Genomic DNA, 27,081 nt, shown 5'->3' on the forward strand with positions numbered 1-27,081 from the left:
AAAAATTCCAAATACTCCAGTTCTTACCTTAAATGGCTCAATAATTAGGCAGGGACAGAGCATGGCTAAATTGCTCACAGCAGGACTGGGCAGCCCCATGTAATACTTATCTTTTCTTTCCTCCTTATAGATATGCGAGAAATCCTTTCTTCCCTTCCCCCCCATCACTCTTCCAATTAAAATAACCTAATATAAAAAACCTAAAGATGTAGTGGTTCGTCCCTGTGTTAAATAGGCAAAAAGTGATCAGAAATGCTCTACAGGGTACTACTTGGAGAGGATTTCCTGATGCAGCTTTTTTTTAGTCCAACTGCTTTGAAGCATGGGAGTGGGTTTTTCTCAGCTTGAGATCTGCAGAAGTAACTGGCCTGTCTGCAGTATGTATCTGAAAGAATTTGTATTCTGAGGTATCATGAGGTTGCTAAGTGGATGGGTTTTCTCTTCCCACCCTTATCTTATGCATAGAATTAAAGGGGTTCAGTGACATGCACTGCTTCTTTTATATAAGGAAAATGTGCTTTCCGTCCATTGCTTCCCTTTGCTAAATTGCAGCAGTTAGGCTAAATCATTCTGATGTGCAATCCTATTATCTAAACACTTGATACATGGTCATTATTTTCAGAGAGGAAGGGGCAAGTGTCTTGTCTTGCTCTTAAGATTATCTAACCTGAAATCTTCTGATGTCACAGAATGTGATTTGAATGAGAATTGATAGTTTGTTTTATTTTGACAGTAGGTTTTTTGGTTTTTTTTATTGAGTTGTCTGTTGGGGCAGGAGTTAACATGCATGTGGCACATGTCAATTTTATTTTCACTCCTTTAGAATGTCTGAGTTGATTGAGAAGGAGACTGAAGAATACCGCAAGGGGGATCCAGACCCGTTTGATGACAGACATCCGGGTGAGGCTTAGTGAACATGTTTTCCAGGTTGCTTGTACTCTGCTCTGTTTCAAAAGATAACTGGTCATTCACATAAAAAAAAAAAAAAAAAAGCTTCAGTCCTTCCACTGCTAATTGAGTCTTGGCATCATTGTTGTTTGTGATAATCTTGTCTTAAAGTTTGTGATCCAGCATTTCTGACTTGTCTATAAGAGTTTGAACTTCTAAGTAGAAATTTGAAGGGCTTCTTCAGAGATTGTGGTGGGCAATGTAGATGTCTGCCTTGGTCTCCGGTTGGTAAAAGAAGTTAGAAATTGCAGTCTACAGATCTTACTGATCCTTTAGTGCAGGGGTAGGCAAGGATTTTTGGTCGGAGTGCTGAAAACCAACCCCCACAGTGCCTACCTTGGAAGGTGCCGGAGTGCTGGCATGCCAGAGAAACAAAATGGAGGCAGGGGGTACAAGGCAGGATGCCCTTTGTGTGCCCTGTGCCCCCCAGCCCTGCTGCCCTGTGCCCCCCAGCCTGGGCTCCTGGCTGGCAACAGCTACCCTGGAGCTGGGGCCGGCTGCAGCAGGGAGGCTGCAAACAGCTGTGCCAGGCTTCAGAGCCTGGCATCAGCTCTGTACTGGCACATGCACCTGTGCTTCGGAGTGGGCAGTGGGGGAGGGGCCTGAGGCAGCACAACCCCGGTCTCTTCCCCGTTCCTGGCATGGAGCTGGTGACTGGGCTCCGGAGCCCAGAGCAACTGTTTGTAGCCAGCCCAGGCTCTGGGCAGCTGCAGCAGGCAGGCTGCAAGTGGCTGTGCTGGACTCCACAGCTCCGGCATCAGCTCCATGCTGGCAGTGACTGCATGGCACCTCGGGCCGGGCTGCGCTGCCCTGCTGCCCTGTTTGGAGCGTCCTGGCTGCAGCTGGCTCCAGCTCTGGGTAGCTGCTGCCCGCCACCGAGCCCGGGCCGCCCCCCGCGCCACAGAGCCTGGGCTGCTCCCAGCAGGAAGCTGGGATGCTGCAAGCCCTGCCTGGGAACAGCCCAGGCTCCAGCAGCTACCCAGAGCTGGGGCTGCCTGTGGCATGCTGAGCAAAATGACCTCGCGTGCCGTGCTCGGCTCGTGAGCCGGGGGTTGCTGACATTTATACTACATGTATAAATGTACATGATTTCTCCCATAACTCTTTTGTTTGAGACTGATCCTGTTACCTGGGGAATCCCACAACAGTTTTGGTATCATACAGCAAGATCTTTACACTTCATTTTTGGACCTAAAGCTTTTTCCTGATTAAATGATAAGCAGAGATCCTGCTCTTCTCTGATTTAAAAACCCCCCCAAATCCCTGTTTTTTCCGTGATTGATTAAAATGAAATGCCACTATACATATAGGTATCAGTTGAACACAATGTTTTATTAATATGTTTACAATTTTAAAGTAATTTGGAAGCCTACTAGTGCCTCAATCATTATAATAAAATACATTTTAAATACCTGTATATTTTGGTGCTTAATTTTGTTCCTTTATCATGGAAAATCAGAGCTCCCCCTGCCCCCTTTGCTCACTAGGATGTGGGTCCAGCTGCAGCTGTCCCCACCTCTGCTTTGTGGCACTGAGTGGTCCTGATGTGCTGGTGCGCTGCCCATGCCTTCGCCCCTCGCTCCCAAGCCATAGCTACCCCAGTCCTGCCAGTGCTCCTCACTCCCAACCTGCAGCCCCCTTAGCTCTGCCAGTGCCCCTCACTCCTGACCCATGTCCTCCTGGACCTGCTGGTTTCTCTGCACTTCCAACCCACAGGTGCCTGGCCCTGCCAGTTCCCCTCTTGCCCCCTAGTCCTAGCCCCAGTGTATGAGGAAGGGGGTTGGTGTGTGGGGCAGGGGTTATGTGAACACGGGTAACGTGTTGGGGTTACAGGTGGTCGGGGGGAGGGGAGCGGGCATGTGCCCCCTCAGATTTCTGTGCCCACAATGGGGTGCAGGGCTGTAGCTGGGCCAGACCAACTCAGGGCATCAGCTGCCTCCACAACCCAGCAGGTCAGACCCAGTGGGGGAAGAAGCGTTGTGCTGTCATGGCTGCCAACGTAGGTGTGACAGTGGCTGCAGTGTGCAGTTGTGCCCCCTGCTGCTGCTGGGCAGGCAGGAGCGCCTCACCTTGGCAGCCACGGCGGCACGGCACTCCTTCCCATACTGGGTCCTGCCCACTAGGTAGCTGAGGCAGTTCCTGCCTGGAGCTGTTTCAGCCCAGTTGCAGCCTCTTGCGGGCACAGAAATCTGGGGAGCTTCCTGCCATTATCTGCGCTCCTCCACCCTACCTTCCCACATGTCACCTGTGCCCTGCCCACCCTCATAGACTTACCTGGAGGGAACTGTGGGAACTGCTCTCCACTACACTGCCTTGCTACCATGTACATGTGTGCATGCGTACGTGCATGTGGCGCCCCCTGCGTCTTGCTCCTTACAGCCCCTTGCAAGCTGGAATTCTGCCAGCCTGCAAGGGGAAACCCACCATTTTCTGGGTTTTTCCCTTTTAAAAGAGAACCCATGTTTTTCTGCAGCAAATGGAAAACCCCGATCCCTGATAAGTCCATAAGAGTTTGGGAAATGAATATATCCTGTCATTGTAATACTTTGTTAACTTAAATACAGGACACTTGAATGATTGGCTGAACTCCTTTGTTCTTTATCAGGTCGAGCAGATCCGGAGTGTATGCTGGGTCACTTGCTGAGAATACTTTTCAAAAACGATGACTTCATGAATGCGGTGGGTTTATCCTGAAAACTGTAATTGATGATACTTAACTGTTTCTTTTAATGGTTTAATGACCTTGTTCTTGTTGTCTACACAGAGTTATGGTTTGCTTCTTAGCTTCAGTCTATGCTATTGTTATGCCAACATAAAGAACATTTCTTTTAAACATCAGTTTTAAAATTGGGTTAAATATGGCTTGCCTGTCATTGTTGAAATGTCAGGAGGGGGGACTTGTCATTGCAAACCAGCATAGTTCCCCAAAAACTTATTAATAAAAAATGGGGTTATGTCTGGTGATAATTAGCCAGGCAAACAGTGGGAACAGTCTTTAATACCAGTTTAAAGCCATGCCATGCAATAATTATAACTGTAGCCTTTGCTTGTGGATGCTTTTAAATATTGGACTGTCTTTAGGAGCTGGGTGAGTTATAAGAACTGAGCAGTGGGTGAGAGCCAGAAGTTGCTGGCTATTTTCCTGCACTGCTGCACTTTCTAATATTAAATGATGCTTATCAGTCATGATTGGGTTGTATTGTATTAGGCCCCATATAAAAATATATTAATACGCAGACCCTACCAACTGCTTGAATTTCCTTGCCCTAGACTAAATGGCAGCCAAAGAAGGATACAATTAACTAAGTTTGTTGTTTTTTTTCTATTGAATTTTTAAAATAAATCTCCAATTGTTTTCTGTCTCTGCAAGTTCCTATTAATTAACTGACTGGATCAGTAAAAGTCTGTTAAAGATGGGCATTCTGTCAGTGGAGGTATTTAGAGGGGTTTATTTTTCTGACAATGAAATGTCTTGCTTTCACATCTGTTCTGATGCATTAGGGGGAAAGGTCACCAGACAGTTGGCTGTGCTCTGTAAGGTGTAGGCCAAGAGCTTACTTGCTGACATGACTACTGGTATCTTTTCTTTTAGTTCTGTGCTCTATGATCTTGTAAAAATCCATATGGATTTTGCTAACTTGTATAGTTTTGAGGCAGAATTAAATTTCAGGCTAATTTTGTTCTTGATCATTTTCCCCAAGCTCGTGAACGCTTACGTCATGACAAGCAGGGAGCCCCCATTAAACACTGCTGCTTGTCGTCTCCTTCTGGACATCATGCCAGGACTGGAAACTGCTGTCGTATTTCAGGAAAAGGTATTGTATGTAGTAAGTTGAAATTATATGCTTGGTTATGTTCTAACACTTGGTTGTATTCTAACACCTCCCATTCTTGTTTTGGACAAGTCTATATAAACAGAAGATAAGTCCCTCATTTCTGCAGTACCACTCTCTTCAGTTTTATTAATAATTTAATAAATAATTTAATGTAATATTAATAATTTTGTTAGTATTACTTATATGAAACCCAGCTGTTTTAGATATGATGAAAACTGACTTGCCTACCCCTGTAACAGGATCAAGAACCAAAAAAAGTCCGCCTTGGGGAAGCTTTGCAGCCCTGATGTTTTGGATATATGTTTTTTGTAGATCTGAACAGGAATCCGCAGCGTTCATAAAAATTTTAAGTTTTGAAAACTGAGATTAATGGGGCAGTAACACTGCTATATTTAGGTAGTGATCAACCTTCTGCATAGTGGGCATTTTTTTCAGATGGTCAAGAATTCACATTTTTTACTTGAATCATTTTTCAAATTGCAGTGCCTCCTGAGGATCTGTGGTACTGTTCATGATTCCATTTGAGGTGGTTTCAACAAGGGGTTCTTGAGGTACAGCCCTCTGGGGTGGAAAAATAAAACAATAATGAAAAACTGACCTCAGCATTTTATGGTTCATTTGAGAAGTTATGGCTACCTCATTTTGCACAAATTTGTACATGCTCTCTGCTCAGATGTCAAGCTCCATTTTTGTTCTTCATAAAACTTGTATTAATCCTGCATATAACTTGAATTTTAGGAAAAACAACTTCTTCCCTAAGCATAAATTAAAAACTACAACTGAAGTCCCTTGAACTGCTGTCACCCTTAAAAAGTTGCACAGGAGAATCAAATTTCAAGAAAAGACTTGAGGGCTTAGGTGCCCTAAAAATACTAAAATAGCCTCCTCTGTGCCAATCATAGCTTTGCCCGAGTCTCACCATACTGTCTTCAGCCTAAAATTTCATGTTGATACATATCAAGATAAATTTATTTACAAATGTATTTATACCATTGTTAAGTACAGGTATCAGCTCACATTTGACCTCTATCAAAACACAAATCAGCTGAATGTACCTTGCTTACACTTTTAGAAGAATAAAATGCATTGTTGTCTTTTACGTTGTACCATCTGACTTCTTTAGTTTAGTACTTGAAATGTTCAGAATCACCAGTTTTCTCCAAATAATACATATACACTTCTTTGCTTTAAAAAATTAAAGCCTAAAATGGAAAACTTACGCACTGTTGAAATGTGTCCATTTCTTCATGGTTCCCTGCCAGCTCAGTCTGGAGGCTGTTTCCTGAGTCTGCATGAAATGTCCAAGAGCTGGGGATAACTTCAAAGGTCTCTGTTCCCTGAAGTTAGCCAGATATCTGGAAGCCTCAACTTGACACAGGGCTCTTGAGGCTTTTGAGCCCTTAGCTTCAAGATAGAGGAGCAGACCAGGGAGATCCCTAGGGTAGTTGTGCGACTGTGGTCACTCTCCATCCAGTCTGATATAGCTACCTCAGTGCCATCATGATGGAGCAGATAACTCTGCATGGCATCCTTAAGGGTCAGTGTTTGGCCTTGAAGGGTACCACAGAGTCATCTGCTCTGTATAACAATAACTGATAGTTTCACTTATTGGCTGAACCTGCATTTGAATACAGTGTGGGTTTTTTTGTTTAATGGATCTTTTTAAGGAAAAATGTTGACTTACAATTAGGGGTGCACTGATAGAGATTTTTGGGGCTGATACTGATATCTGATTTTTAAGGAGGCATATTGGCAGATATCAATCTGATTTCTGGTACAGTGTGGAGAGCTTGCTCCAGCTGGGAAGTCTGTTGTGGTGGAAGGGGAGAGGGGAGGGAAGTGGTGTGGTGAGGGAGGGGGCAGGGGTAGGCGCTGCCCAGCCGGAGTAGGGTGGGACAGACCCGCGGCTCGTGGGGGGGCGGTTCCCGCTGCTGCATGCACCTGGGAGGACATTTGCTTTGAGGGGGGGAAGCATATGCCCCCTGGATCTCGGAGGGGCGGGGCAGGCGGTCTGAAGCTGGAGCTGCACTGGGCTCTTCTCACCGGGGCCTGGGTTTGGGGTGGGGACAATAGAGGGGGCTGCAGACACCCCAAATTTTGCTGTAGGCCTGCTCCCAGCGCCGCCACATGCCTGGCACAGCCCCAGCTCATCCCAGCGCATGAGGGAAAGTGGGGATTGAGCCAGGAAGATCTGGGGCTGCAATGGACGTGCAGTGGCGGTGGCACTGGGAGGGAGCTACGGCGAAATCTGGGGTGACTGCAGTCCCCTCCATAGCTGCTGTCCTGAGCCCATGCCCCAGAGAGAAGAGCCCAGTGCAGCTGCAGCACGCGCTGCGCAGATTGGGGGGCACACTCACCCTGTGCCATCCTGGGGTGCAAGCGACGGCGGGAGCTGCCCTCCCCCAGCCCCCTGATGAGCTGTGGCTCTGTCCTGAGCCCTGCCTCAGCTGGGCAGCGCCTGCCCCTGCCCCCTCCTTCATCGTAGGTGTTGATCTGCATCCCCCATACCCCTTCCCTCCCCTTCTACCACAGCAGACTTACTAGCTGGAGCCAGCTTTGCACACTGCTGGGCTCTGCTCCTTGTTGCCTGAGTGCTGCGCTGTGGCTGTGTGCACAGGCATTTATCGGCCAAATGCACGGGCATTTATCGGCCAAATTATTGGCCCCATCGGACTGATTTTCCGATGCAGCGAATTTTCTTTATATCTGTACCGATCTAATATCAGATCAATGTATTGGTGCATCTCTACTTACAATGTGACAATATAGTAAATATATTATCAGTACTACTTAAAAAGGAATGGAAATTTCTCAAGGCTAAAGTTTGTCTTCTCTACAGAAAATGTGTACAATTGGCATTATGTAGTTCTCAAACTGAAAGAACATGGAAAGGTGAATTGCCAGTTTTCTGTCTCAGCTCTTGCATGTTGTGGGCAACATCACTGTTTTTGAAAGTTTCTACAAAATGGATGTTTCAGCAGTATTGGTCTTTCCAGATCTTCCATTGTTATTGAGAGTTGAAACTTCTGGCCACATTGCCTGATAAAAGATGCACATAAGTTCTTGAGCAGCAGACCATAGCAAACATACAATTTTAATTTTAGGGGATTTTATAGTTTGCAGGCATGTTACTACTACAGGAGTCAGTACTGGCATTTTAACTGTTGATGTGGTAAAGAATTTACTGATTTTTGTTTGTTAGTCTATACTTAACATGCCCATGCAATTTGCCTACATAATGAGAATCATATTTTTATTAGTTCTCTGAAAGGAAATTCCCCATGTGTAAACAACACTATAGTCTGTACGTAAGTCTCCTGGCTAAAATGGTTCCTTTCTGAAGTGTTTCTAACATTTCAGATGTTACATTTGTCTACACCTTCCATGTGGATTGGTTTATTCCATTATATGACAGGGTTCTGATTATTTGTGGAGTAACCTAGCCCTCTAGTGGTCAAAGTGGTGTTTTAAGAGCCATCAAATTCAGGACCTACTTAATTTGCCATTTTGTGGATTTTATGGAAACCACAAAATCAGCAATTGTCCATAAAATCACTTAAAACAAACAAACAAACAAACAAACTTAAAAATAAAATGTTGGCTCCCTAGCGCAGCCAGTGATCCTCACTACGTTGCAGCCTATTCAGGATGGGAAGGCACTGGCTGGTGGAAGCACAAAGGGCAGCCTGAGCAGCCAAGATGGTGGCTGCTCCCTTATCCCACCCCACCCCAGGGCCTCTCCACCATTCAGTAGCGAGGGGCAGGGCTGCACGAAGGTCAGTCAGCAGCCCTATGAAATCGGCTTTTCGTGCCATAACCAAGCTGCGAAAGTTCCCTTGTCTGGCCATGAATTGAGTAGGTTCCTAATCATGTTTGGAATCATTTAAAAATAGGTTAAAAGCATTTAAAGTAGAAAAATGAAAGGGCTAAAACCAATTGTGTTCTATAAAATTTGCTAAGTAAAAACTAGATGACATTTTAAAAATGTATACTCCTTTTTAAATCTTTGAGGCAAACTGGTGGCCCTCCTTTCTCTGAAACAGGTGGCTAATTATCATTATTTTATTGTTTTGGGTTGAATTTCTTTCTCTTACTACATTTGTAATGGATACTATCCCTAGACTGGCACCATGCTAGACAAACATTTTTTATTCTTGTGGGCAGTCAGTGACAGCCGTTGTTTAAATAGAAAAGCAGGACCTTGTACTTTGATCTTTTACCTTGTAACTGATGTTTTTTCTAATTTGGCAGCTAAATGTGGATGTTCAATACATTGTTCAAAAGCAACTAAGTTTATACTCGTTTTTAAAAAAAAAGAATTCTCTGTAATGGTTGGTATACTTCCATGTGTTTTTTGTTGCCCAAAATCATTCTGGGCTTAGAATCAGATTGGGAATTCCTTATTTTCAGTGGGGAGCAGTTGCTAGCATAAATTTTTCTGTTGACTTCTGGAGGATTTTTTGTTAAGGGTGTCCACAGTCTGGCCATAGTGCAGGAGCAGGCAAAATATGGCCCGTGGGCCACATTCAGCCCACCAGGCCATTCTAGGCAACCTGCAGGGCCTCACCAAAAAACAATTATAGTTTCATAGTTGGTAGGATCGGAAGGGACCTAAGCAGATCGTTAAGTCCGACTCCCTGCCATGGGCAGGAAAGGATGCTGGGGTCAAACAACCGTGGCTAGGTGGCTGTCTAGCCTCCTTTTGAAGACCCCCAGGGTAGGGATGAGCACCACTTCCTTTGGAAGTTGGTTCCAGCTCCTAGCTGCCCTGATTGTGAAGTAGTGCTTCCTGATGTCTAGTCTGAACCTACTCTCAGTCAACTTAGGGCTGTTATTCCTTGTTACTCCCGGTAGTGCTTGGGGGAACAGGGACTCTCCCATTGTCTGCTGATCCCCCTTGGCTAGTTTATAGCTGGCCACCAGATCCCTTCTCAGCCTTCTTTGTGGAGGCTGAATAGGTTCCGCTCCCGTATCCTCTCCTCATAGGGCCTACCCTGCTGCCCCCTGATCATGTGAGTGGCCCTCCTCTGGACCCTCTCGATGCAATCCACATCCCTCCTGAAATGTGGCGCCCAGAAAAAAAAAATTATTACGAGCCTGTGGCTGCCCCTTTGAAAGCCAGTGGGAGGCAGGCTTTCAGAGGTTGCACGCTGTTGGGGCTGGGGGGACAACGACTTTGTGCTTCCACGTCCATGGAGCTTCCAGCACTCCGTCTGGGAAGCCCCATGTAGAGGCACTGAGCATGATGGTGTGCAACTGGATAGCTGGTGAGTGGGGAGGGCAGATTTTGCCTGCAGAGTGGGGTTGGGGATGGGTGGGGGTGAGGTTTGTGAGTGGGGGTGGGCTTCCTGCCATGGTGCACAGCCCCTGTCACCAGCGGCAACAGCAGGTAGTGGGCACTCAGTGCTCCTGGCCTGCTGCAGGCAGAACCCCCTGGCAGCATGTGGCTCCAGGTGAATCTCAGGAGTTGCATGTGGTGGCATGGAGCCTGCCTGGCCTGCTGGCGCGCACCTTCGAGCCAGACCAAGCTTGCTACATTGCAGCACGTGGGGCTCTTGGCACTGCAGGCAGGAGTCATGTGCCTTTGGGCCTGGCTGGGATGTGCCTCCATGTGGGGCTTTCAGCACTCCAGCGGGGAGCTGCACGTGGTGGCACAGAGCCCGCCTGGCCCGATGGCACACAACTCCCTGTAGCTCCTGGTTCATGTACCTTTGGGCTGGGCTGGCTCCATCCCTCAATGTGTGGCTCCCTGCTGGAGTGCTGGAAGCCCCACGTGGAGGCATGGAGCCGGCCCAGCCCAACGGTGCCTGGCTCCTGCCTGTAGTGCTTGGAGCCCCACATGCTGGCATGGAGCCAACCTGGTGTGGTTCGAAGGCATGCACCAGTGGGCTGGACCGGCTCTGTGCCACCATGTGCAGCTCCCAGGATTCAGGCAGAGTGGCATGCCGCAGTGGGGGCTCTGCCTGCTGTGGACCTGCAGTGCCCCGAGGGCTTGCTGCTGCTACTATTGCTGCTGGCAGCAGTGCTGTGTCCTGGGAGGGGCCCCCCACCCCCCCCCCCCCCCTCCCCGTGCTGCATCACTGCCGCTGGCCGCACACCTCCTCCTCCCCCACAGACCTCACACTCTCCCCCACAAATCCCACCCCCAACCGCACCCCCCCCAACATGCAAGAGTAAGACTTTATTTTGAGCTATTATGCAATCACCTCTATATACACTATGGAAACGCATGTAAATCAGGACAAAAATATAATTTGTGGTTGGGTTTTTTTTGGTTGCAAGTTGGCAAACCCCCCTTCCAAAAGAAGGGGTGGGGGGGGCAATGGGGACTTCCAGTAGCAAAGGCCAGGGGTTAGGGGTGGGACTTCTGGTCCCAAGGTGATGACCGTGTAGCAGAGCTCCTGTCAAGGGCAGGGCTACCTTTGCAGCCCTTGACAGCTAACCAAAAGTTAAGTGGCCCTCTGGTCAAAATTATTGCCCACCCCTGCCATAGTGATTAATGAAACTTCTAACTGAAGTTAAGCACACTTGGTCCAATTCTGCTTCATTACATCACTGCAAATCCAAATTATCACCTCCTGAAGTGAGTTGGAATGATTTGGGCTTTTGCCAGTGTGATTGAGAAGAAAATTTGATTGAATAGTCTATGTGAGCCCATAGAGTTTTGCAGGGTAGGTTTGATTTAAATCAAATAGATTTAAAGAAACCTCTATTTAATCATTGTTTTCTATAAAAAGTGCATTCTTGTTATTTAAAATAATCCTAAACAGGGTCTCTTTTACAGCCTGGCAAGCCTGCTGCCATGATAGGTTTTTCTTTCTACCATATCATTCCCTCACTAGATCTCAAATCAATGGAGAGGCTATACTCAGAAACTTATCCCTCAAGTCTTTTGAAATATTCTGCTCAAAATGTTTCTCTCTTGTTTCTACTGCCCCTTCCCCCCGGCATTTTTCTCCAGATTCCTTCTCCTTGCCCAGATCTACTGTGCCCCCAACAATCCTCTATTCATTTAACTTCTTGAAACTTTGCAATTTTAGGAAGTGGTAAGGGCTTGATTGTGTGTACACAAACTTGCAGAGAGACAAGAGGGCTAATGGGTAGGTAATCAGGTCTGTTATCTCTCGCCTCCCATATAGTGCTGTTAACAAGGATGTTATCTCTTGAGAGACAAATCCACAGTTTGAGAACAAACTAAGCATCACAGAGATGCTTAATGGGATCTTCTAGACTGAGCACTGAGTCCCATTGGGTAGAGTGGTTTTCTTTAATCTTTACTAATCTATAGAGGAGCCCCTGGGAACCCTGTAAGATTGGGTTCCTAATATAGTGCATGGGCTGTTGTGACCTTACTTATAAAACTTTTCTAAAGAAGTTGCATGAATATATTGTCTCAAATAGTATATAATTAGACATTTTAATCCTTATTCCCATGATGATAATCTTTGAGCTCTAACCTATCTTAAATCAAAACTATTTTTATATAGGGCTTTTTTAAAAAAGCATTTCAACAAAAAAAAAATTAAAACAAAATCCATTAAAAAAAAATGTTGATTTTTATCCACCCTGCAGTTTTGGTGCTTTCCAGACCTTAAGCCAAAAGAATGCTTTGTTAGATTCTTCATGCATATAAATCCTTCTCTAAAATCTTTGATGCCTGAATATCGTTAGTATATAACTTGAATAGTTAAAATTTGCAATTTGGTTTAATATCTTAATCTCCCAAATGATCTTAATCAAGAGAAAAGGATGATTTATTTAGGTGGGGTAGAGAGGACTGGCTTTGGGAAGTAGAGCAGAGCAGACAAGAAGGAAATTCAAGCATCTATCTAAATTGCTTTTTGCTGTCTTTGCTCTAGGAAGGTATAGTTGAAAATCTCTTTAAGTGGGCACGAGAAGCTGATCAGCCATTGCGGACATATGCAACTGGGCTGCTAGGAGGTGCTATGGAAAACCAAGATATTGCTGCCAACTACAGGGATGAGAACTCGCAATTGGTAATGTCTTCATGAAACACTTAACTTTTCTGAAGGGTTTTGAGCAGGGGCGGGCAAAATGTGGCCTGCGGGCCAGATGCAGCCTGCCAGGCCATTCTATCTGGCCCATGGGACCCCTAGAAAATTTAGAAAATTAATATTTATCTGCCCCTGGCTGCCTGTCATGCGGCGCTCGATGGCTTGCCAAAACTCAGTAAGTGGCCCTCTGCCTGAAATAATTGCCCACCCCTGGTTTAAAGTGAAGAATCCTTTCTTGTTTGCCTGCCATTGCTGATATTCATCAGCTGTTTTGTTGGCTTAGTTGCTCTAATTGCAAAACTTGCAAGAGTAAATAGCCTGTGCTACATACTCTCTCTTCCCAAGTGTATATTTATTGATGGTTTATTTTCTTACCTGATATTTTGTGGGTCGTGTTTTCAAAAGTGCTGAAGGACACAAAGAATACAAATAAATTTTTATGTGATTTGTGCTCCTATCTTTAAGTGCATTTTAAATTTCCACTCAATTCATAACTATTATATGCAAAAGCTCACATATGGGACAGAGACTTTGAAATGAAGGTCAATAATAAATCACTTTAATATAAACTAATTTGTTTTGTATATGCATACTCTTAGTTTTGTTTTTTTATCTCAGCTATCAACAAATAAACAAGATAATTTAAGTCCACTTGGGATGAATAATATTCACTCTCATTTGTTAGCCTTCAAATAGAAAGGCTTTGGCATCCTGAGGTTTAAATTTTGGAGGTAGGCCAGCGTTTGAGCCCGAATGATTACCATAACATTCATGATGCCTTATTGTAAGGGGTTTGTATGGTAAATGTGAAAAGACTTAAAAATCTGGTGGGTTTTTTTAATATTGTCCAGTCATAGGAACCGGCTGCATGTGCTATTTTGTAGCTGCCTGAAGACTGGGCATGCTCATGTTTGCCTCTTTGCTTAATAGGTGGCTTTGGTGCTTCGTCGGCTTCGAGAGCTGCAAGTTAATGAAATGACTACGAAGCAGGAAAACAAACGTCCCAGTCCTCGGAAATTGCCTTCTGACCCTCTGTTGCCACTGGATGAAGAGGCTGTGGACATGGACTATGGAGAGATGGCAGTAGATGGGGAACAGGAGGAAGTTGCTGGGGATATGGAGATCTCTTTTCATCTTGATTCAAGCCACAAGACCAGTAGTCGAGTGAACTCTGCTACAAAGCTTGAGGATGGGGGACTGAGGAAAAGCAAATCAGGGAAACAGCATGAAAAAGACAGCTTTCGAAAGGCCAAGCAAAAGCTGGGTTTCTCTGCTTCAGAACCAGAGCGGATGTTTGTGGAACTGTCCAACAGCAGCTGGTCAGAGATGTCTCCATGGGTGATTGGCACTAACTATACACTTTACCCTTTGACTCCTGCCATAGAGCAGAGACTAATTCTTCAATACCTGACGCCACTGGGAGAGTACCAAGAGGTGAGCAGATGGGGAGGAGAAACAGAATATGCTTAAGGTCTTCTATTGAAATTGTTGTATTTGGAAATGATCCGAGTGTCATGGTACCAATATGGATCCCTGAATCCTTTATGAGATGAATTTCTCCCTGACATTGTGGGAAATCTGAATAAAAATGATGACGAGACCAGAAAGCAATGCAGTCTTGCATTTTGCACTGGGTAGCAGACTCCTGGATCGTGTTTAAGTTCTGAAATCCAAGTAATTTGTTGTGTCGCTTAAGGCAAATCACTTAACTTGAGAGAGAGAAAGCTTTCCTTTTCGTAAAACAGGTCTTAACACCCTGGCTTTCGAGATGATCTAAGGCAGTGGTTCTCAACTTTTTTGCACCAGGACCCACTGGTAAACATCAATGGCCAGTCTTGACCCAGTGCCCCTCACTCCCGACCCACTGCCCCTCACCTGCAGTCCCTAGCCACACAGTGTGGGTATAGGGGGCATGGGGAGCCCCAAGCAGCCCCTTGCAGGCTGGAACTCTGCCAGTCTGCAAGGGAAAAGCCATGGTTTCCCACGTTTTTCTCCTTTAAAAGAGACTCCATTTTTTAATTTTGTTGATCCATTTTTAAAGTTTGTTTGTGACCCTTTCATATATTCTTGTGACCCACTTTTGAGTCGTGAACCATGGGTTGAGAAATGCTGATCTAAGGAATAGTGCAAAGTGTTAAAGTGTAATCTTTGCGTGACCTCTGCAGTTATCCTAGTTAGTTGGAGTTAGCTTCATTCATGTTACAGACTCTTTTCAAAGCTGGAAAAGGGACTTTTTTGATGTTGTTAGCTGGACAAAACAGGAGCAGCCTTATTGGATTAGCAGGGCACCCGTTTAGCACTGGTCTGTAAACAGGCTGTATCTTTCCATAACAAACTTCCCCTGAAGGGTTTAACTTTGATCTGAGAGAGTGATTCTGTGTTGCTGTATTCTTTATGGTACAGCCTACATGTGTGCACATGTGCACCTTGCTTCTGAGAGAATCAGAGGAACTGTCAGACTGTAATCCATTAATATTGCTGCATGGCTGAATGGATCATTTAATCTGTCAGCAAGCATATATAACATGTGAATTAATGGTGTTAAAACTATTGCACACAGAATTATACATAGGGTTTTTGGTTTTCTTGCCCTGCTCTCCTGTTTTTTCTGTTCAGTCGTTGGGTAGTTGTCTTTGCACAGATGGAAAATGGAACCTATCGCCAGGGTGTTCCCTGTGTGGACATGCCATAGCTGCACTTGAAGGACTGTCTTAAGATTTCCGTGTGGCAGCTGTCACGCAACTTGCTGCAATCAGCAGATGTATTACAAGAGGTCTGTTAACCTTTATTGCTTCCTATGGATGGAGCTGGTTACCTCTGACCTCTCATAACAGGTATCTTCTAATAAGGGAAAATTGGGGTTGGGGAAAGTAAAAACCAAAAAGGCCTCTGAAATTCTGTCAACCATTGAGCAAGTTTCTCAACTCTTTGTTCTCAGCTGCTGCCCATCTTCATGCAACTTGGATCAAGAGAGCTAATGATGTACTACATTGACCTGAAACGAACCAATGATGTACTGCTCACTTTTGAAGCCCTCAAGGTAAATTATCTTCAATGTGAAGTGGTTGCTTGTTAATTTCTGGTAATATCGGGCTGCCTGTTTGCTAGTGCATGCCACAGACTGTTGAGGCGAACCCTCATGTTCTTCAGTAAAGAGGGCTCATGTTTCCTGTTGGCTAGTCTGGGACTGGAAATTGAATTGGATACTTCCTTGACCTGAGGTGAAAGGACAAAAAAAGCAGTGATTGTGGAAAAAACTGCTCAGAATAAATGGAGACTGAGGCTGTTGGTGGGAATGAACGTCAAGTACTGTTTCTATTCCTGGCTCTACTGCTAACTTGCTATGTAATGTTGAACAAAGCTTGAGCATGGGGCTGGCGCTGGTGGAAGTGTGGAGCCCGTGCCCGGGGGGCAGTGGCAACATAGAGCTCGGGTGGGCAGAGGGTGAGGGGGTGTTGGGACACCCCCCCATGGTGCGCAGCCCCGGCAGGCAGCGGTGGCAACAGCAGCATCAAAGGCAGGGGTGCTCAGGGCACTCGTGCCTGGCACAAACACTGCTGGGCAGTGCATGGCTCCAGCCAGTGCTGAACATGGATATGGGGTGCAGCCCAGCCAGGCTGCCTCTATTGTGGGCGCTCCCCACCACGCATGCACAGCCTCTGCATTTGTGTAGCACTGGAGGCAAGCCAGCTGTGCTAGAGCCAGCTGCTTTCCTTGTCCCATGCTGAGCAGGTCCCTGGACTCCACTGGAAGTGATGGGGCTGTGCCCCTTGCCCCTATGTTCTGCACTGGCCCGAGCTGTGCACTGCCAGGCATGAGCACCCCAAGTGCCCCCCACTTGCTGTTGCTGCTGTGCCATAGGGGGGTGTGGGGGGCATACCCCCCACCCTCCCTCATGCCCCACAAATGCCACACACCCACACATTGTCCTGATAACCTCCACACCCCCCTGCACAATGCACAAGACTTAAGAATTTATTCTTGTTATTATGCAGTCACCTCTATATACAGTATGCAAACACAAATCATGACACACACATTTTTCTTGATAAAATTAAAATGTTATAGTAGGTATTTGATTTTTAGTGTATGATTTGATTTTTTTTTTTCTGGTTCTAAGACGGCAACCCCGCTCTCAAAAGGAGTGTTTTCGGTACAGGGCAAGGGGAGGGACTTCTGGTGGCAAAGATATGGGGAGGGACTTCTGGTCCCAAGGGGAGGGACTTCTGGTCCTGAGATGGCAACCAGGGGGTAAGGGGTGGGACTTCTGGTCCTAAGATGGCAACCAGGGGTGGGGCACCTGTCAAGGGGCAGGGCTTCCCATGCAACCCTTGACAGCTCACCAAACCTCATTAAGCAGCCCTCCACCCAAAACAATAGCCCACCCCTGGAATAGAGAAACATAGGCTTCCGAAGTGAGGTATGTTATCACCATATGGAAAAAGTGTTATCTTAATGAAAAATTTAGTCTTTGGACATTGTCATGACAGCAAACCTTTCTGCTTCCTGAAGAAGGGACTCCTTGCAAAGAGGGCTTTTCTGCTTCCTCCATCCACCTTGGCTCCAGCCCTTCCCTCCATCCCTGCTGTGCTGGGCTGGCATTGCTGGATTGCTTTGTTGCTTGTAACTTGAAGGGCCTCAGCAAAGGATATCTTAGCACAGGGGTTTTTAACCTTTTTGGGTCAGTGTACCCCTGGCGGCCAGTCAAGAAGGCATGAGTTCCCCAGCGGCCAGATGAGCGGTGGGGGCCACCTATTGGGGGGGTGGGGAGGGTGGCAGCACCTGGTGCTGAGTACCCGCAGAGGCCATCCCAATACTCCCATGGGTATGCATACCCTGGTTGAAAACCCCTGCCTTAGCAAAAGCTTCAGCAGTGTCAGTGCAGGATTCTGAAATGTATGCAATTTATAATTGCATGAGAGTTTTGACAGTTGGATCTGCTGATATAATTGATACAAAAGCATGTACAGTGAATAGGTTAAATCCTATACTTTGTCCAAGGTGTGCCAGGGGGAACTGAAGGAAGGAGACATCATTTTTTTGCTACTTCCCTGCATAACAAGCAGGGCAGGTTCTTTCATAAGTGGCAGTGAATGAATAAATTTTGCAGTAACCCTCTCTCTCTCTCTCTCTCCCCTTAGCATTTGGCATCATTGCTGCTGCACAACAAGTTTGCAACAGAATTTGTTGCTCATGGAGGAGTGCAGAAGCTGCTAGAGATTCCTCGTCCTTCCATGGCAGCCACAGGGGTCTCAATGTGCTTATACTATTTGTCCTACAATCAGGATGCCATGGAGAGGGTAAGAGTTTCTCTTAATAGGGTCGAAGTGATTGGTAGAGCATTGAATTCTGTCTCCTGGAGGTTCAAACGATGAATAAGTAGTACAAAGGTGGAATTGAAAAGCAAACTGCTGTTTGAAGCAAATAGCCTGCGCAGCAAAGTAAAGTGATGGGATCTGTACATTGATACTTTGGAGGGTGTTTGTGTTTAGGGGAAATGTAGCTGGGGATTTAGAAATAATTTTGGAAGTAAATTCCCTTTTCAGGGCTTTGAAACACTGTCCTGTTTACAAAAATGCAGATAAAAAAAAAGGTCAAATTCACTATCACCTCCTCTGCAGCTGATGACCATTCCTTTTCGGGGGTGGTTTTTCCATGTAAGAACCAGGCATGGATAGCTGCTCTGATTGTACAGTCCAGTAGCAGAGTCGCTAATACCTCCCAATGCACACTAAACCTGCAGCAGAGGGCTAATAAAGGTATGGACAAACATCATGGTTTGTATTATTTAAGAGGTCAGACTAGACTATCGTAGCACTCCCTTTTTATTTTTCCAATCTGTGACATTTTAAACAGGGTAGTTAAGGAAGGACACTAAGATGTGGGGAGAAGTGGGCACACTGGAGGAGAGGGACAGGCTGCAACTAGATCTGGACAGGTTACAGGGGTGGGTGGATGAGAACAGGATGGGCTTCAATACTGACAAGTGCAGGGTGTTGCGCCTCGGGAGGAAGAACCAGCAGCATACCTACAGGCTGGTGAACTCCCTTCTAGTCAGCCCAGAGGCAGAAAAGGATCTTGGAGTCATTGATTCCGAAGTGAACATGGGCTGCAAATGTGGGGACGCGGTCAGGAAGGCTAACCGCACCTTGTCATGCATCCACAGATGCATCACGAGCAGGTCCAAGGAAGTGATCCTCCCCCTCTATGCAACACTGGTCAGGCCACAGCTGGAGTACTGCGTCCAGTTCTGGGTGCCGCACTTCAGGAGGGATGAGGCCAGCATCGAGAGGGTCCAGAGGAGGGCCACTCACATGATCAGGGTGCAGCAAGGCAGGCCCTATGAGCGGAGGCTACAGGACCTGAACGTGTTCAGCCTCTACAAGAGAAGGCTGAGAGGGGATCTGGTGACTGTCTACAAACTGGCCAAGGGGGACCAGCAGGCTATGGGAGAGTCCCTGTTCCTCTGAGCCCTACCGGGAGTAGTAAGGAATAACGACCATAAGTTGACTGAGAGTAGATTCAGGCTAGATATCAGGAGGCACTACTTCAGAGTCAGGACGGCTAGGATCTGGAACCAACTTCCAAGGGAAGTGGTACTCACACCTACCCTGGGGGTCTTCAAAAAGAGGCTAGATAATTACTTAGCCAGGGTCATTTGACCCCAGCATTCTTTTCTGTCCATGGCAGGGGCTCAGACTTGATGATTTGCTTAGGTCCCTTCTGACCCTACCAACTATGAAACTAAGATTACAGTTTCCTGTGTGATATTTTTACAGAGATATGAAAACCAGAAGTTTCCCAATACTTCCTCCTGCCTGATTGTTAGCGATCCTTAAATTCTTTCTTAGTGGCTATCATCTTTTGTTCATTTTAGGCAAGTTATTGTGGTATGCTGCAGTTGTCATGCTTTCAGAATGACTGGGTGTGTGCTTTCTGGTCATGCCACTTTATTTTTATGACTTCTTTCAATTAAGGATGGTGGCAGCTAAACCAGGAGTTAACACACAACACAAGTGTACTTCTGGTGTTATATTCCATCATGTCTGGCGCCCACTGTACTTAGTTTTGTTAGACACCTAACTTCATCAGGCAAGTAGCATACAGATCTGTGGTGGTTTTTAAGAATATACTTGTGAATCCCACTATAGATGCATTGTCATGGATGTGAGCCCAAAACCTTTTGAACAGTTGGGTCCGAAAGGTAGATCTGTGCATCCCATCTTTCCTTGTGTCCTGGGGAGGACACAAAGAACAGGGTAGCTGCAACCCTCCCTCAGTTCTCTCTTACCAGCTCTGGCTGTCACTTGCCTTGGCCTTTAAGCTTAATATCTCATTTTTGTTAAAGAGCCTATTTTCTTCATTAGGCAGAGGTTTATGAATCTTTCAGCCTCAGACATGAAGTTCTGTATGCAAAGATGTTGCTCCAAAAGCACGTAACATCCTAATCCAGGGGAAAGAATTCTAAAACTGGGAAGGGACCAATCAAGTTGTCATGCTTCAGAAATAGCAACAAGATGCCGGGGAATAGGAAAATTAAAGACCTTAATAGTGATTTCATAGATTTCATAGACATTAGGGCTGGAAGAGACCTCGCAAGATCATCGGGTCCAGCTCCCTGCCCAAGGGGCAGGAAGTCAGTTGCGGTCAAGTGATCCCAGCAAGGATTTCCCCGTGTGCTTCAAGGATCACATCCTTAAGGAATGACCACTCATCATGGACTCCACTCTCTACCAGATCATATTTTCTTGAGGGCCTTGGCAACCAGCCTCCTGAGCTTACCACCTGAGTGGTACTGATGTTAATCCAAAGGGCATCTCTGGAACTGGCACTGAGGCTGACTCATCTTCAGGGATCTAGGCTTTCTGTTTGCCATTGAAAAACACGGACTTTCTCCTTTAAAGGAGAAAATAGCAGATTCTGTCCTTTAAAGGAGAAAAACCCAGGAAGTGGCAGGTTTCCCCTTTCAGGCTGACAGAGTTCCAGCCTGCAAAGGGCTGCTTGGGGCTGGAGGCAGCGGTGAAGAGCAGCTCCCTTAGCTGTGGGTAAGCCTGTGGGGGCAGGGGCAAGGCACAGGTGACCTGACAGAGGGGCAGGGGACACAAGTGATGCGTGGTGGGGGGAGTGTGGCATGTTGTGTTCCCCCCCCCCCCAGACTTCTGTGCTCACAATGGGGAGTAGGGCTGCAGCTAGGCTGGAACCAGCTCTGGGCAGAAGCTGCCTCCATGGCCCAACAGGTGGGACCTGGTGTGGGAGGGAGTGCCACCATGGCCCCCAAGGTGAGGCATGTCAGCAGTGCAGAGTTGTGCTCTCTGCTACTGCCAGGTGGCTGTAGGGGGCACCTCAGCTTCGCAGCCATGGTGGTGCGGCACTTCCTCCTGTGCCAGGTCCCACCCACTGGGCTATGGAGGCAGCTCCTGCCTGCAGCTGGTCTGCCTTGGCTGCAGCCCCATGCCCCATTGTGGGAGTAGAAATCTGGGACGGCCTGTGCCCCCCATCTCTCCCCATACATTGCCTGTGCCCACACACCCCCTTCCCCATACCCTGGGGTTAGGGGGTCAGGAGTGAGGGGCACCAGCAGGTCCAGAGGACTGTGGGTTGGCAATGAGGGGCAATGGTATAGGCAGGGGCAGAGCACCAGCATAACAAGGCTGTTTAGCATCACAAAGCAGTGGGAAAGATGATAGACAGCTGCAGTTGGACCCGTGTTCTGGTGAGCAAAGGGAGCAGGGGTAGCTCTGATTTTTCCATGATAAAAGAACCAAAATCAAACGCCACAATATATAGATATTTAGAATGTATTTTATTACAATTTTGAGGCACTGGTAGGCTTCCAAATTATTTTAAAATTGTAAATATATCAATAAAACATTTTGTTCAACTGATACCTATATTTATATAGTGGCATTTCATTTCAGTCACGGAAAAACGTGGATTTTTGGTTTTTAAATTAGAAAATTTGGGATTTTCTTTTAATCAGACAATTTGGGATTTTTAAACATAGAAAATAGTATCCCTGGTCATCTTATAGTGCTAACATTAACTGTTCAAGACTCTTGATTACCTTCTTCTTAGCATGGAGTCATGGACATGTCTACTATTAACATAGTAGGAGTTGCAGCATGTGATGTTTCATTTCCGTCATGGGGCCACTCCTCCTCCTAAAACTGTAGTAGGAAGTTTTCTTTGGACAAGTGGGAATAGCATTTGGCGACATTCCAGGAAATTCTATACCTTGAACTGCCACAGGGCTTAAGAATGTGTAAACTAGAATATGGGTGTCAGCCCCATCCAGCCCGTGTGCAGGGCCAGTCTGCTTGCTAGATCAGACCCACAGACCAGTCCCACACATTGGAACCAGCACAAAGGGCTGGTCTAGTAGAGGCACCACATACTGTGCACACCCTGGATCAGCCTTCCCATGCTCACCAGCCCCATGCTACATTGGGTGCCCATGCCAGACGGGTCCTGCATGCTGGCTCTGGCATATGGGACCCAATCTGGGCCAGCCTGGAGGCAGCACACAGAACTGGTCCATGTAATGTGCACCCTGGATTGGTCCCCTGTACCACTTGCAGTAAGCATCGGCCTGGCTCACCCTAAGTTTCCATCCCAGAGGTGGCAGGTTTAATATAATTGTCAGGAGCTACACCAAAATCAGCATGGAGCAACTGGTCTTCAGGAGCTGCCTTGTCCCCCAAGTCTGCCAAGATGTCCCATCTGACAAATTAATGTTAGAAAGGGTAGCTAAGGGCAAGAGTGTCCATTTCTTTTCTTTACTCCCATTTATAGTATCTTTTCTGGGTTTTTTTTCAAAAACTCTTCTCACAAGAGCTTTACAAAAGAAGTTGGCTTCCTTGCTCCTCTTATGAGTTACAGAAATTTCATGAGACTACAGGGTCAAGGGCATCTATTTCTGGCATCTCTTATTCTATAGAAAGAAGAGTCTTTCTTCTACCTTAGACCTGAGGAAGCTCAACAAATATATGTGGCACCTTAGATTTAGGAGAGGAATGCTTGCCTGCATTCCATTTTTGAGGCTCGTTGTCTTGACAGCCATTAGACCTACAGGAAGTACCTCATTCACAGTTGTATCAAATTGCTTCCCATAAAAAATTCTACCCTTTGGACTCTCCACAGCAGTCGTAGTCTTTATCATCTGCTTCACCATTGTAGTGGGAGATCTAAGGAATACCCTTTTTCTTTACATAATTCACTGGCTGATCAAAGGAGGATTATGCTAGGGAACCCTGATAAACCTAAAATATGCACTGACCCTCTTCATTATGAAATCATCCCTGACTCCAGCCCAGACAATAGAGTTCCTAGGGCCCATAGATGTAGTAATGGCTTGGCATATTTAAAGATTCCTTTACATTTAGTCCCTAGTGAGCAAGATGATTGTACATCTAATTGCAATACGTCTTGCTTTAAGCAGCCTCTGTACATATATGATGCTACATAACAAACTTTGCCGGAGGTTTTACTATTTGCTTACAAAATAAGAACTCAGCAAATGTATGTGTTAATTTTGCCTCACCTTTGAGGCGCTGACCTCATGACTATGTCCCTGCAACTTGCGGATAGGAGCCCTCTTTTAAAACTTGGCACTTTCTGGTGTGGTGGTCACAGACGATATGGAATGACCACATGAACCAGCATCTCATTAAAGTCATGTGGTACCTGGAGAATAAAGCTATAGATATCTAGGCTAGCAAATTGGTTGCCTTGATTTGCTTCCCTCCCCCAGGGATAGCTCTGGGTATAGGTGTAGGTTTTTTTTTCTTCCTCCTTCCAGTTCAGTGGCATTTGGTGGTATGGATATTGTACAGAATAAACCAGCATGGAGCCAGCAATCTACCTCCATGTGCAGTGAAACCAAGTGCTTTTTACAGAAGTTCCTCACTATTTTTGTACCCACCAGGAATGACTTGGCAGGCTCCATTAGAATGCAGTCAATCCATCACCAACCCAAAGAGGTCACTTCAGAAAGTTACCATTCTTTGCATCACCTACCTTTCTTGAGAATTTGGTGATAGATTTTGCCAACAGGAATAATGCTAAATGCCTCAGCTTCTGCTCCAAAGGAGGTATGCGTGTGGAATCTTTACTTGGCCATCTTATTTCTACAGTGTAATCAAGGAAGTTCTTTATGCCTTGCTAACATTTCAAACTAGTCTCAGAGCCAAGACAAACAATATTATGTTTGTTTTCATGGTTCTTAAATAACTGAGGGAGCCCTGATTTATGGACCTGTTTTGTTCTTCTGTGCAATCCTTATTGCTTCCTGTTTAACCCAGAATTAATATTGAGGAACCAGAGACAAATGTTCCCCCTAGATGAGGAGTTGCTGCAATTTGCAGCTTGGATGTTGATTGATTGAGTGCTGTAGAAAGGATCTACTTATAGTGCATTCAGGATCTATGGTACAAAGAAGAAAACCTTTCCAAATGGAAGAAGTTCATATCTGTATAGGTACGTTGACATGGCCTTGTGCCTGAGTCAGCCTTATTGCTGAAGATCCTGGACTACATATTTCATTTGAAACCTGGTTTCTGTGTTCCTTCAAGGCTCATCAGGTTATGGGTATTAGCGTTTTGCCCTTTGGTTTTCCATCGTTTTGCTTTGAGAAGTATTGAGACTTCTCAAAGGGTGCAGGCTTATTTTCCACTTAAGTAGCCTGACTTGACTACATGTGAACCCTTCTGAATGTCCTGGTAGGCATCACTTCATCCAGAAGAGTGAGAATGTGGTAAGCATTTGTACCAGATGCTCCGTATATCTTGTTACATAAGGACAAGCTAATATCAAAATCTCATATGTTCATCCCCAGATGATGTCTGAGTTTCATTTAAGTCAGTCTGTTTTGTATTCTTCTTGAAGTTGCATACTGTGCATGGGGAGGGGAAAATCCCTGCAGATACTGTAGATGTATTCTGTGCTCTATGCTAGTGCCTTGACAGACTTGACTCCTTTCCCATTTGTTCCCATACTGCTTTGCAGCCCTAGGACCATTCTAAAGGCCATGCCCGTACACTGCAGAGACTCAGTGTATAATTGTGCTACCAGTTTAGTGGCTGGAATGTGTCCTTCCTCACTGTCCGTTAAGGCTCACTCAGCAGTGTCAGGGTTGTGGATGGTCACTTACTAAGTTACTGTAGGCAGGTTGGGATCATACCAGGTATCTGTTACAGTCAGAGTTGTCAGGCCAAGGGCAGTATCGTGGTCAGAGTGGATGGTAGATCAGAGGCGGGAGGTCCAAACACAGCAGGAGTAGGCACTATGGCGTGGCTGGTATCAGGCAGAGCAATGTAGGAACAAGGCTAAAGCCAGAGAAGCACACACAGGAGTGTTGTTTCTGGGACTAGTCCCATGGGAAGTAGGACGGGTTTTATAGTCCCCCTGTCAGAGGCTCACAGTTGACATAGATTCTTCCTGGTCACCGTTCCCTTCCTCATGGGAAGGGCCAAGTTGGGTTAGGACTGGTGTCTGATTTGCTTCCTGGTGGCACCATGGACTTCATCCCAGCCTGCTGGCTTTGCCACTGTGGGTTCAAATCCCACTGGCCGTAACATCCAGATATTGAGCAACATCTTTTGTCAGTCTCTGAAACATTTACAGTAACTCAAATCTGAAAGGCTGCTCTCTGGCTTGAATTGTGTCAAGGAAGATGTAGGTTACATTTTACTGTATTTACTTGCATACCACATGTACCCTTTTCCTCCCCAAATCAGCCCTCTGAAATTGGGGTTTATGTCATAAGTGAGGAATCTGATTTTGTGCATTGGAATGGGGGAGTGGCAGCATGAAGACACTAATAATGGCTGCTGTGTCTCTGTCCCTGCCAGCCTCAAGGAGGGAAGAGTGGAATTTACTTTTGAGGGCTAAGGCAATTTGGCAGTGAGAGAGACAGGGTTAAAACTAGTTTTGCTGATGCTGAAGTATATACAGCCTTAACTCCTTAAAAATCTTTCTCTTTATTCTGCTTTCTTAAAACAAGGTGTGTGTCTTATTTGGGGGGTGGGTGTAGTATGCAAGAAAATATGGTATGTCTGCTTGTGTTTGTAAAGCATAAATCACCAGATTTGGCTGCAAGAGCTGAGACTGAATTTAGGAAAGCATTGTTCCAGGGCCTATCCAACAGATTCAGCTGCCACTCCTCATTCTTGAAGGGATTGCTGTTTGGCATTAACATATAATGGCACATATTAGGAGGAGGAACAGCTACCTTGCAAGGTGTCAATATGGAATTTCATGACCTGTCTTCCATCCCCACCTTGAGTACTCAACTATTGTGGGCCTGCTTTTGAGAGGGAGGCTAGCCCAACCTGGTGTATCCTTGTATGAAGCATGAGGTGGTTAGGACATGTGCAGGATCCAGATGGATTCAACTATTCAAAAGACGTTCCAAGCTCACACCCATGACATACATATAATAGGATTCATGCTGACTGTAGCATGTCAGAGGACCATGGTTACTATAGGGTAAGTAACAGTTCTTTTTCCAGTTTGATGAATGATTAACTTCAGAATTAATGAGTAAGTCTTGCTACTACAAGTAATCCATTTGGTTACCCAGTGGTGGTGGGAGATGCCAGAATACTTGGATAATCAGTGTCTAGCATAGGAGATCTCTTTTGAACCTGTTAGTTCCTCCAGTTATTTGGCAGGGAGCAAAGGGAAGAGTTTGATAAAAATGTAGAAAAGGGGAAGAAAAACAAATCATCCCTGACTCTAGCCCAGATAGAGTTCCTAGGGCCCAGGATAGATGTAGTATAATGGCTTGTGAGTTAGTGAAGCGATTTATTAAAACTCCATTTCTCATTTGAAGAAGTGGGACCATTGTGCAGTCAGCCACTGTAGATTAAATGGGGCAAAAGCTCCCCCCCCCCAAAATGCGCCTGCTTTTGAACCATAGAGGTGCACTGATGCATTGGTCCATATCGTATCGGCACTGATAAAAGGAAAATTGACGTTATTGGCAATTGGCTTTTTTGTCTGATGTGGCTGATAATGTCACCGATAAATGCTGCGTGCATGCGCGCAGCCGCAGCATACACGCAGCCAGGAACGCAGCTCAGCAGCTTGGGAGAGCAGCGTCCGGCTGTTAAGTCTGTTGGGAGGAAGGGGCAGGGGAAGAGAAGGGGCATGGGTGGGGGGGTGCAGTTTGAGGCCTCTGGTGAGAGAGGGAGTGGGGCAGGGACAGGCACTGCACAGCTGGGGTGGGACAGGATGCAGGACAGCTGTGGCTTGTGGGAGTCCCCTGCCCCCTCCCTCCAACT

The 27,081-nt window shown here is 46.1% G+C and overlaps 1 protein-coding gene across 2 annotated transcripts in view; it reads left to right on the plus strand.

Moving 5' to 3' along the window:
* The window catches only part of DCAF1 (DDB1 and CUL4 associated factor 1), an 89,518-nt gene that overhangs the window by 7,348 nt on the left and 55,089 nt on the right, over positions 1-27,081 (plus strand). The window contains exons 3-9 of one of the 2 annotated variants that reach the window (XM_025213324.1): positions 824-900; positions 3,554-3,627; positions 4,650-4,775; positions 12,644-12,781; positions 13,730-14,233; positions 15,738-15,839; positions 17,941-18,099. In XM_025213324.1, coding sequence (XP_025069109.1) covers positions 824-900; positions 3,554-3,627; positions 4,650-4,775; positions 12,644-12,781; positions 13,730-14,233; positions 15,738-15,839; positions 17,941-18,099 — 1,180 coding nt within the window. The remainder of the gene's footprint in view (positions 1-823; positions 901-3,553; positions 3,628-4,649; positions 4,776-12,643; positions 12,782-13,729; positions 14,234-15,737; positions 15,840-17,940; positions 18,100-27,081) is intronic. The other variant, XM_025213325.1, reaches the window with a different exon arrangement.

This window comes from Alligator sinensis, unplaced genomic scaffold, assembly GCF_000455745.1.
Source record: "Alligator sinensis unplaced genomic scaffold, ASM45574v1 scaffold630_1, whole genome shotgun sequence".
Lineage (NCBI taxonomy): Eukaryota > Metazoa > Chordata > Crocodylia > Alligatoridae > Alligator > Alligator sinensis.